The 12,340-nt window shown below is 34.8% G+C and overlaps 1 protein-coding gene across 1 annotated transcript; it reads right to left on the bottom strand.

The window, feature by feature from the left end:
* Window positions 1-206: 206 nt before the first annotated feature.
* On the bottom strand, window positions 207-11,666 carry LOC149844454 (large ribosomal subunit protein eL13z-like). Its single transcript, XM_089997169.1, has 4 exons — window positions 11,640-11,666; window positions 11,029-11,163; window positions 722-880; window positions 207-648 (listed from the first exon to the last, which is right to left on the bottom strand). Exons 1-4 carry the CDS (start codon window positions 11,664-11,666, stop codon window positions 430-432), a joined length of 540 nt encoding a protein of 179 aa, XP_089853295.1. The 3' UTR covers window positions 207-429.
* Between the last annotated feature and the right edge of the window lie 674 nt (window positions 11,667-12,340).

Below are 12,340 nucleotides of genomic sequence, written 5' to 3' on the forward strand. Positions count from 1 at the left end.
TGACTATTTTCCTATGAAAAACTTTTCACACTTCCAAACATAACCATTCCTGATTTGTTGAATCAAAATCATACGAAACCTCCCATAACTGCTGCTGGTTAACTTGAGAATCATTTAAACTCTAGTTTCAAGATGAACCCCACATTACAGTTCGTTCCACTAAGAGAAAAATGAACAAATTAGCAATTCAAGCAATGTGGGGATGCTCAAAATATCACTCCAAATTGATTATCATGAATCCTCATGAGAAACTTATAAATGGGTTACTAATCATGAACAAAAGACAACCGATAAAACTAACACAGAAAGTCTGAATATACCATATGGTTCATATATCATCACGTCAGCAGAAACTAACCAAAATTGAATTCAAGACAGGAAATAGAAAGAACAAACGCCAGCATCAAAAGGAAGCGCAGTAGTAGCTGCTCACTTCTTCTCCTTTTCTGCCTCCGCAGCCTTCTTCATCCGAGCACCAACATGACGCTTGTTCATCCACTCCAGTCGAAGCTTGTTGTATGCCTTGAACGACTTCATTTCATCTGTGACCTTGACAAATTCTACGGCTGGTTTCTCAAGCTCAATGGGCATGTATTCTCCTTGGGATTGTGTTGCAGTAGTGAGCTCTTCTTGTGCAGCATCACCAGCCTGAAAGCATGAAGACTCTACATGAATACCAATCAACCACATTAGTCTTAGCATAGATGAATGAAGAACTGACCTTGAAATGACCAGCAGGCCTTGGGAAGATCACCAACTTGGCCTTGTATGTTTTTAGCCTCTGGACATTAGCCTGGAGACCCTCCAAGGAGCAGTTTCTGCAGCGGTGATCAACAGCAATGCCAATTGTAGGAGCCAAGTTCTTTGAGATTCCAGCAGCCTGCACAGGAGAAAGCAAAAATCACCAATTTTGCTGCCTACAGTTAAATGACTTGACTTATTACACACATGGAGCATATTCCTCGCAAACGTAACAATGGTATCCCCTTATATGCTACTCATTGGAAACTTCATAAAATGGCCGTGCCCCCATGTCCACAGCCATATCCATACAATACATACAATTTGTAGTGTTCAGTTTCGCACTTCAAACACCACAAAAAGAACAACAGGGATAGTAGTAGCAGGCTAGCAATTACAGAATCCATGTGCAAATAATCCAATCGAGTGATAATTTGGGGAATGTGAATGACAAACAACAAAAATGATTCATGATAAAGAGGTCTACCTCGCAATTATTTGAGAATGACCCAGAAAACATGTGATCTTTTAGTTCTAAATAGATTAGTTAAAGACCTGCAAAAATTTTCAACTAAATTGGATTTGTAAAGAGATTAGTTGAAGGCTCTATAATTAGATTGGTTAACAAATAGCAATACCATTTCTGTTTGAATACCAAAAAAGAAAAAGACTTCAGTGAAGCAACAGAGGTGTGCCTGAAAGATGATGTCTCCAAAACTTGCAAAGGACTAATTGGCAAAAATTCAGGATGGTAGCACAGACAATATATGAGAGTTACATGTCGCATATAGGTTAAACTAAAATCAGCAACATTTATTTAAGTTTGAACAAAAGATCAAGCTATGACTATTTTTTTTACATCAGTACTTGGTGAACTATTTTGGTTTAACCAAGTTCTCACATAATTCTGCCAATGTTTCTTAAAATGCCCATCGGGCACAACATTGTTATGCTTCACCATTGCTTACCTGAGCATGACAGAAACAACATTAAGCCAGTGTATGGCTGCCGAATAGGAGGCAGTTTGGTTGATGACAATGGAATTTTATAGAAGAGACATGAATTTTTGAGATTTCTAAAAGTGAAATAGATCAAGAACAAATGCAAGAAAATGGAGCAATGTATTTTAAAGCAGTTGAACAAGAAAATTGCCAAACAAAAAAGGTCACACACTCATTTTTAGGAAATACCCATCAATGTCAACAACAACAACAACAACTACGCCTTCATCCCAAAACAATTGGGGTCGGCGATATGAACCGACAAAGAAAATCATTCTGTGTCTTCCACATGAATCCTTCTCCTCCAATCATTTCTATCCAATGCCATGTCCTCGGTGAGGTTCAAAGCATTCATATCCTTTCCTATCATCTCCATCCAAGTCTTCCTAGCCCTACCCCGACCTCTTTTAACTAATATATTTTCTCCATCAATGTCAAATATGTTTAAAAACCTCCATTAAAAAGCCCCACAAAATATGCATAGCAACATTTACTTTTCCTCCAGCAATAGTTCAATAAATCAGGACATCGGAACAAAGGGCAAAGCAAAAAGGAAAAGGATACAGGATGGTTCCAAATAATTTCTGCTTCTCGAAAGAAGCAAAACCATGACCGACTAATTTAGAAACCATGCAATAAGACAAATACACACAAAAAAAGAATTTCAACACACTAAATAACCAAGTCAAATAATCCATGAGTCCGTGACATGGAAGTACAATAATGGAGGCACAACCAGTATACACATGAAAATACACCAAAATTAAAATATAAATTATAAAAAACAGGAATGAAATATTGTACAATATCTCTATTTTAACAGTCAGTGGTAGCAGCAGCAGTAGCAGATAGAGAGAGAGAGAGAGAGAGAGCAAACAGGCCAAGAGATTCAGCAGAGCTGAAGAGCATTAGAGGACAGTTATGACAAGGAACAGGCAGTCATGAAAAGGCAGAAAACTATACATATAAACATAAAAGTAAAATACCCAATTTTCAAAGAGGGCTGAAAGACAGTTTGTGAAATGGTTCTTGATGACAAGTTGGAGACCAGTTAGAAAACCAAACAAGGCAGGTTGCATTCCCTAAGAAAATGCCTAAAACCAACACAAAAACTTCATAGTTAAGGGTAGCTGTGGGCTCCTATTACAACCAGATAGGCCAGAAGTTGCAATTGGAGCAAAATGCAAAATAGCCATCTTGGTTGGTGGTGCTCAGAGCGTCTATTGGCAGAACAAGAAACAGAGGAGTACAACAGACAAAATTTGCATCATTTGCTTGTGACTACTTTTTCACAATCTGCACACTTTTCTTGCAATAAAAAATTTCTAATCCCAGTCTGCTGGAGGCCCAACTCAGTGAGTGGTGTGTGTCAGGCCAATATTGGCAGCAACAAGAAACAAAGGGCACAGCAATGCACATAAACATATCATTTCATCGCCATTACTAGTTCACAATCTGTATCTTATAATCTACTCTGACTTAACCAATCTGGTTGACGCCCAAGACTTAAATGGTTATACTGCTTTCTATCCAAAGGGGGCTGAAACCACGGTAGGATGTTGGATCACACAAAGTGTTCAGGTGGTGGATAGTTATTACTTACAGGCTGCTAATATAGCACACACAGAATGACGGCAAACTCTCAAAGCCTTCTTCAACATTTTGCAAAGTGCAAAGAGATTTTTCAGATAAAATAGGATTGAATAGTTGGCAACTATCATATGGTTATCACTTACCAAATTTGGCACCCAAACCTACCCAGAAGGAATTATACTCGAGACCTTTTGTTTGAGGGTTTCCTTGAAAAGAAATCAGGGTGTTTGATAACCTGTGGAACACAGTTTTCCCGCCATTCTTTTAGCTCTACTATGTCTATATATGATCATGTTGGATGAGAAACTAAAAGGGGCATTCACTCTAATACAACATACTTTTCCATTTTCTTTCTATTGATATATAATTAAGAATGGGAAATTAACAACGGAATTAGCATTCCCACCTACTACAATTTCCTGCTTTCATTTATTTCCAGAAAAAAGAAAAGGCAATTCCCCCTCAGTGCAAGGACAAAGGAAAAGCAACAAGACGTGAATCAAAGCATCAATTAGAATTAATGCAATTCAATAGCCAATAAATAAGCAATCAACAAGACTGGAAATTATGAGGAAGCCATGACCAGATGAATTAAAAAGATGGGTGTAAGTAAATGACAAAAAAATAAATGAGCAAATACTACATCAGCAAACAAAATTGACTTCACGGGTGAAATAAGATAATGCCAACAACCTAGCGTGCAATTCCTACAACTAAATCAAAGACAATATCACTAAAGTATACAGCTACTACTAGTGTTATTAAAAACGCGCCTCGCCTCAAGGCGAGGGGCGTTATGCCTTGAGGCGCATGTATAAAGAGCAAAAAAGGTGTGCAACTCATAGGCCTTGAGGCGCACGCCTCGAGGCAAGTCATATACACCTCGATGCTTTTAGTCAAATGAGGGTCAAACCCCTCATTTGACCAAAATTTAGGGACTAAACAAAGGGTGCCCAACCCTAATTAGGGTCGGGGGCCCTTTTATTTTCTTTCTCTCTATTTTTTCTCACGCAGCCTCTCTCTCTCTCACAGCAGTCTCTCTCTCGTGGTCGAGCTCGAAAACAGGTTCTCTTTTTCTTGTCTCTCAATTTTTTCTCAACTCTTTCTCTCTCGTTTTTTTCTCACGCAGCTTCTCTCTCTCATTTTTTTCTCAAAAGTAAAAGTAACTTATGACTACCGGTCATGTCATGTTTCTACCCTGCATTTTCATAATTTGTCTTCTAAAAATATGTTGATTATTCATGCATGTGAAAAGTTGTATTGTTATATTTTTTGTATCATATTCCTCAATTTTTTCACTAAAGACCGTTAGCAGAACTGCATATGAAATCTGAACTCATAGACATCCAAAAACCAATCATTTATGATTATTACTTTTGTGATTATCTCATAATTAGTTGGTTTATCAAATAGCAAAGGCTGTGCAAAATGTGTTTCAAATTTATTAAATGAACTTCATTTTCATATCCCTCCATCTCCTTTCACATATTTCTGATTAAATATTAAACCGCCTCTTATGTTCTATTTTTCATTTGATCATTCAAATGACAACTAATTATGTCTGTTTTCTGGTTTCATGTATTACTAGGTGTCAAAGGTTTGCCAAAAGCAGAGATGAGTTCAATTTGAACATGTTGATAAAGGAATATAACCAGAAATAAGTTTCTCACTGCTTATTAACATTGATTGATCTACACTCTTATTATTTTTTATTGTTTTGCTACTATTAATTTCTTTAAAGTGGTAATTGTTGAAAACCGGATTATATGTGCCTAAATTCGTAGATTGTCTTAGTCCTCTTGGATATTGCATTATTGCTGGGTCTTAAGAATCATTACAACAACAACTAAGCCTTCATCCCAAAACAATTGGGGTCGGCGATATGAACCAAAAAAAAAATCATTCTGGGTCTTCCACATGAGAATCCTTCTCCACCAATCATTTCTATCCAATGCCAACCCGATTAAATCCATAAGTTACATATCTTTTATTTTTCCTTTCTTTAACTTCTCCATACTTTTGTCAATCTAAACCACGTATAGAGTAAAACTCAAATATTTTCAACTAAAGTATTATTTAGATTGATGCACATAAAGCATACAAAAAAACACTCATATAGGCAAACTTATAAAACCTGAAATTTTCTTGTGCTATATAAACATATTTAATCAAGTTATATATGTTGATAATCTAAATTTTTGTTTTAATAAATATCTTCTTATATGCATTTTTGCAGTTGAACAATGGGAAGAAATGTAGAATGGAATCATGGAGCTAAAGTTTCAAATCCCACTAAAGATCCCAAACTCGTAGGACATGTAATTTGCAATTACTGTCATAAAGAGACTACAAGAGGTATCTATATGTTGAAACATCACTTAGCTAACACGAAACATGGTGTAAACATGTGCGAAGCGATTTCACCTGATGTGAAAAGAATTTTTCAGAATCATCTAAGAGATCAAAAGCAAAAGAAACAAGAGGAAGAACAAAACAAACTAAAAATCATGAGTATTTATTTTGGATCATCAACATGCGATAATGTGAAAAAAAAAATCAATGGATCATGTAGTGTTGCAAAAACCAGCACAGGTGGTCCCATAAACTTCTTTGTGAACAAAGAAGCACAACAAACCACAATAAACACTACTTTCAAAAGGAATGAGAAAAAAAATGTGCGTCGTGCCATTGATAGATTTTTTATTCAAATGCTCTATCATTTAATATTTGCAACATTCCATATTTTGGTACAATGATAGAAGCTATTGCAAATTATGAGCGAGAGTTCAAATTGTCTTCATATCACGATACTAGAACATGAATTTTGAAAGACGAGGTAGATTGTATTCATGAAATTTTTAAAAGAGTTCAAAAAGGAATGACCAAAGGTTGGTTGCAATATTATGAAGATGGTTGGACAAATGAAAAATGAAGAAAATCAATTTTCTTGTGAAAAACTCATCCGAGACAGTATTTTTAAAGTTTGTTGACATTAACGACATGAAAAAAATTAGTATAAATTTGTATAAGTTTTTTGAAGAAGTTGGTGAAAATAATGAGGTGCAATTCATTACAGATAATGCACCAAATTATGCGGCAGTTGAGAATTTGGACAACATATGCAACGCATTGATTGGATAGATAATGAAAAGATATCATTTTCAAAGATAAAGTAGAAAGGGCAAAAAAAATTACAAGATATATCTATAGTCATGCATGGGTATTAAATTTGATGAGAAAGTTCACAAAGAAGAAATAACTTGTACGTCCAACCTTCACTCGTTTAGCCACAACATATCTCACGCTTCATAGTATTGGATATTATAAGAAAGAGTTGAAGTCTATGTTCTTGTCTTCAAATTTTAAATCATCCAATTTGGGATATCGTTGATAGAGGATGAGACTTGCAGCTTCATAAACCTTTGTATGCATTGCCTATTATTTAAATCTTCATTTTCATTATGAGGACAACTTCAACTCGGATGAAAAAGTTATGAGTGACTTTTATGATTGTGTTGAAAAATTGGTTTTTAATGCAAATGTTCAATTGAAAATTACAACACAAATTAATGCATTTAAAAGGCAAAGGGGTTGTTTGGTAGAGAGAAAGTTTGCAATTATGTTGTTATTTGTTAATATTTTCTTTATGTTTTTGTTAATTGTGACATTCTTAATGTTTTTATAATTTTTTTATTATTTTATTTGAATGCAGCTTATTGGTGGAGTTCATTTGGACACAAAAATTTTGAATTGATGAATTTTGCTATTCGAATTTTATGTTTGACGTGCAATGCATTGGGTTGTGAGAAGAATTCGAGAATTTTCTCACTGGTTTGTGACTTTGTATTTTATTTTTGAAATACATTTTTATAAATATAAGTATCTTATAATTGATTACCAATGATTTGTAATTATATGTGCATTCAAAATAGAGAAATAAACTTAAACAAGAGAATATGAATGCATTGGTTTTTGTAATGTACAATATAAAATTAAGAGTGAGAAATATGAGGAGGGCTACCAATGACCCTATATGTCCAAATCATATAGACTCAAATGTCGAGTGAATTGTGGAGAAGGAAGATTCAGTGTTGCCTACTGATCCCAATTGGTTGGAGGATTCATAGTTGGATCTGAACTTCAACATAAATGCCTCTGAGCATGTGCCTATTGAAAAAGTCACTTTACTCCGTGATTCACAAAGTGGTTCTAAGCAAGACAAGTCTTCAAGATATCGAGATAAAGCAATATTCTTTTTACCTTGCAATGAATATAAATGTATTTTTGAATTAGATAAAATAAGTATTCTACCAAGGCTTATAAAGTTGCAAGTCTCATCGTCTATCAATGACATCCCAAATAGGTTTATATTTATTTTCAACCTTGTCAAGGTTTGAAGCAATTTCCTCATTTGCACTATTCATTGTCTCGTACAAAAATCCCATAAGAGGCTCATCTGCATCCACTAATCACATCACTTTCACAAGAGGCAGTATAGCTTTAGTTGCATATGATATAGCAATTCAAAACTTATGATCATTAAGAACAATATAAGAAATGATCTTAGCATCAGATTTCTTATAATAATTAGATGATTTAAAATTTGAAGACAAGATCATCGAGTTCAACTCTTTTTTATAACAACCAATACTATGAAGCGTGAGATAATGTTGTGACAAAACGAATGACGACCGAACGTAGAAGCTTTTTCTTCTTTGTAAACTTTTTCATCATATTTAATACTCATGCATGACTCTAGATATATCTTATAAATTTTTTTGCTTTTTTCACTGTATCTTTACAATTGATATCTTTTCAATATCTTCTAACATCATATCCAGGCAATGCGCTGCACATGATGTCCACAAACACGTTTTTCTTGCTGTTAACATAATTCCAGTTGCTACATAATTTGATACATTATCTGTAATGAATTGCACAACATTAGTTTCACCAACTTCTTTAACAGCTTCTTAAAACAACTTATACAAATTTGCACTAGTTTTTTTCATGTCGCTGATGTCAACGAACTTCAAAAATATTGTCCCAGATGAGCTGTTTACAAAAAAAATAATTAAGTTTCTTCCTTTTTCATCTGTCCCACCATCTGCCATAATGCTGCAACCAACCTTTGGTCATTCCTTTTTGAACTCTTTTAAAATTTCATAAGTACAATCTACCTCATCCTTCAAAATCCAAAATCTCATATCGTAGTAAGAAGGCACTTTGAACTCTCACCCATAATTTGTAATAGCTTTTATCATTGCACCAAAATATGGACTATTGCAAGGATTAAATAATGAGACATTTGAATAAAAAAATCCATCAATGACACGACATACGTTTTTTCTTTCATTCCTTTTGAAAGCAGTGTTTATTATAGTTTATCGTGCTTCATTGTTCACAAAGAGATCCATGGGACCACCTATGCTTGTTTTTGCACCAAAATAAATACTCCTCTTGATTTCCAACTTATTTTGTTCTTGCTCTTGTTTCTTTTGCTTTTGATCCCTTAGATGATTCTAAAAAAATCTTTTCATGTCAGGTTGAACCACTTCGCATATGCTTACATCATGTTTCGTGTCAGCTAAGTGATGTTTCAACATATAGATGCCTCTTGTACTCTCTTTATGACAGTAACTGCAAATTACATGTCCTACGAGTTTAGGATCTTTAGTGGGATTTAAAACTTTAACTCCATGATCACATCTTACATCTCTTCTTATTTTTCAATTACAAAAATGCATATGAGAAAATATATATTAATACAAAAATTTAGATTCATATTTAATAAGAATCACCATATATAACTTGATTAAATATGTTTATATAGCACAGGAAAATTCAAGGTTCTATAAATTGGAATATATGAGTGTTTCTTTGTATGCCTTATGTGAATCAATCTAAATAATGCCTTAAAAATATTTGAGTTTTACTCTTTACTTTGTTCAGATTGACAAAAGGATGGAGAAGTTAAAGAAAGAAAAAACAAAAGATTCACAAACAAAAGTAAAGGTAACTTGTGGATTTAATCGGGTTAATGATTCCTAAGACCCAAGAATAATACAATATCCAAGAGGACTAAGACGGTCTACTCATTTAGAAACAGATAATCGGGTTTTCAACAATTACCACTTCAGAGAAATTGATAGTAGCAAATCAATAAAAGATAGCAAGAGTGCAGATCAATCGATCTTAATAAGCAGTAAAAAACCTATTGTTAAGCCACTCAAAAATCTACAGGACAATATATCTTGGACAACAAATTATACATAGGCTTAAAAAGTAATAATTTTTATAAAGATAACAATCTATCTTGTTCTTGTTATATTCCTTTATCAACATGTTCAAATTGAACTCACATCTTCTTTTGGCAAACTTTTGACACCCAGTAATACATGAAACCGGAAAACAAACATAATTAGTTGTCTGTGAATGATTAAATGAAAAATAGAATATAAAGGGCAATTTAGTCTTTAATCAAAAATTATGTAAAAGGAGATGGAGGAAAATGAAAATGAAATTCATCTAACAAATTTAAAACATATTTTGTCCAACATTTGTTATTTAATAAACCAACTAATTATGAGATAATCATAAATATAACAATCACAACTAATTCTACAAAAGATTGGTTTTTGGATGTCTATGAGTTCAGATTCCATATGTAGTTCTGCTAACCATCTTCTGTGAAAAATTTGAAAAATTTCACATGCATGGATAATCAGCATAATGCATTTTTTTAAAAGACAGGTTATAAAAATGCAGGGTAGAAGCATGACCGGTACTCATAAGTTACCATTACTTTTGAAAAATAAAAACAAGAGAGAGGTTGCCTGAGAAAAAAAATGAGAGAGAAAGAGACTGAGTGTGAAAAAAACGAGAGAGGAGAGAATGAATACATGTTTTCGGGCTCGACCATGAGAGAGACTGTTGTGAGAGACGAGAGAGAGAGAGAGAGAGAGAGAGAGAGAGAGAGAGAGAGAGGCTGTGTGAGAAAAAAAAACGGAGAGAAAGAATTAAGCACTAAATTTTGGTCAAATGAGGGTTTTGACGGTCATTTAACCAAAAGCAACGAGGTGTATACGCCTCATCTTGAGGCGCGCCTCGCGGGGCTTTTGCCCTTTATACATGCCCCTCAAGGCATAAAGCCCCTCGCCGGCTTTTTTTTGCCTTAGGCGCATTTTTAATAACACTGATTCCAACAAATGAGTAGGAAAAGAAACCCCCAAACTCCATTCTAAGTTGAGAACCAAAAGGGGATTCCTCTCACGCCGATTGAAGAAACACAAGGGAAAAACACGAACCCCTCATTGAGGTACCCATTTTAATCAATGAACAGATCCACAAATAAACAAAGGGAAAAGAGGAGACAAACCATCGCTTCAAACGAAAATCCAAATGAAAAAAAAAACTTCGAAAACAAAGAAACCACCTATCTCATCTCAAATGAACAAACCAAGAACGACACACAGAAAAGAGGAAAAGCGAGAGAGATATCAATCCCATATGATAAAAAAAGAAAAAAAAAAGGAACAGAAAGAAAATCCCTTCCCTTGTACCAATAGTCATAAGAAAAGGATTCTGTTCTTCTTTAATTTCGCGGGGGAAGGAAGAACTCCCTGCGATTCCGCCGGAGAAAGCGACTTCCCTACGTTACCATGCAATTCTGAAAGGAGAAGGGGGGTCGTACCTCGTCGGAAACCTTCCTCTCTCTGCCGGAGTTCCGCCACCCGCCGTTCAATGACTGCGGAGAGCTCGAGTGAGTGGTGGGGCGGGGGGGGGATAGAACCTCTCGCGGCCTCTCCCACTCGAAGAAAGGACCGACCTAGGGTTTTTCCTCATTTTTTATTTTACCATTTTGCCCTTAATTTCTCAGAGTATTTGCTACGAAACCCCAATTCGGCCTGTCCGCGGCCCAAGGTAGCGGTGCATACGGGTCGGATTCAGGTTGGATCCTATCAGATTCGAATCCGAATCAGAAACGCAAATAGTAGATCCGGATCCGGATCCTGAACCGAATCAGATCCGAGGAGGTTAAATTGAATCTGAATCCGAAATACATGTAGTAATTCTGGATCCTGAAAAAATAGAACAAAACAAACTATTTACATGTAAAAAAATGCATACATGTCAGATTTTGATTCGGATCAACACCATATCCAACTTAAAATGCTGATTTTAATTCGACCCAAATATAAAAGTGATCCAATTTAACATATTTGAATCCAATCCGAATTCACATTCGGATTTTACTTAAAAGATCCATATCCGAAAGACATGTCAAACTCGGATTGGATATACAACAATATCTGATATGTTTGCAGACATAGCCCAACGTAGGGCTGGTAAACAAGCGGAACGAACTGAGCTTAGCCTGTTCGGGCTTAGCTTGTTAAGGGTGTACCTTTGTTTGGGCAGAGCTTGTGAGCTTGTCACGAGCCGAGCTTGAGCCCTTTACGAGTTTATCACGAGCTGATTCATTTTTTAAAATTTTTACTTTTTAAGTGTTTTTCAAAGTTGGATAATATATATATATATATATATATATATATATATATATATATATATATATATATATATATGTATTTGCTACAATAGTTTGTACCTACAATCCAGTTGTTTTGACACAATCTAACCGCATACTTGTATTCAACATAATTGATTTAGTAGGAATCGACCCTTAGATAATGTTTTTTCTGTGAAAAAATGTGTTTTTATGAGTTGAAAAAATCAATACATTCATAGACGTTGATTCTTGGATTGCAAAAAAAACTACAGGTCAGATTCCAGCTATTCAAAACTGGCTTTCCCACTAAATAAAATGGAAAAAAAAAGAGGTTCTACCAATTTGCTAAGTTGATTGTCAATGCATGTACGGGATCAAGGCATTACCGGGTCCATTTGAATCCATCTTAATTATTTAGGATTTTCTTTAAATATTTTAGTTGGATATCGGTTTTTGAACCTTACTCATATTGTAGTTAAGTTTCAGATCTGATCTA

Source organism: Nuphar pumila, chromosome 2 (assembly GCF_984573655.1).
Source record: "Nuphar pumila chromosome 2, dmNupPumi1.hap1.1, whole genome shotgun sequence".
In the NCBI taxonomy this organism is placed as follows: domain Eukaryota; kingdom Viridiplantae; phylum Streptophyta; class Magnoliopsida; order Nymphaeales; family Nymphaeaceae; genus Nuphar; species Nuphar pumila.

Coding starts and splice junctions, on each gene's coding strand:
- LOC149844454 (XM_089997169.1), bottom strand. CDS start 11,666: ATGTCTGCAAACATATCAGATATTGTT. Junction 11,164..11,639: donor CAAACATATCAGATATTGTT/GTATATCCAATC, acceptor GAAAAACCCTAG/GTCGGTCCTTTCTTCGAGTG. Junction 881..11,028: donor AGAGGAAGGTTTCCGACGAG/GTACGACCCCCC, acceptor TCTCCTGTGCAG/GCTGCTGGAATCTCAAAGAA.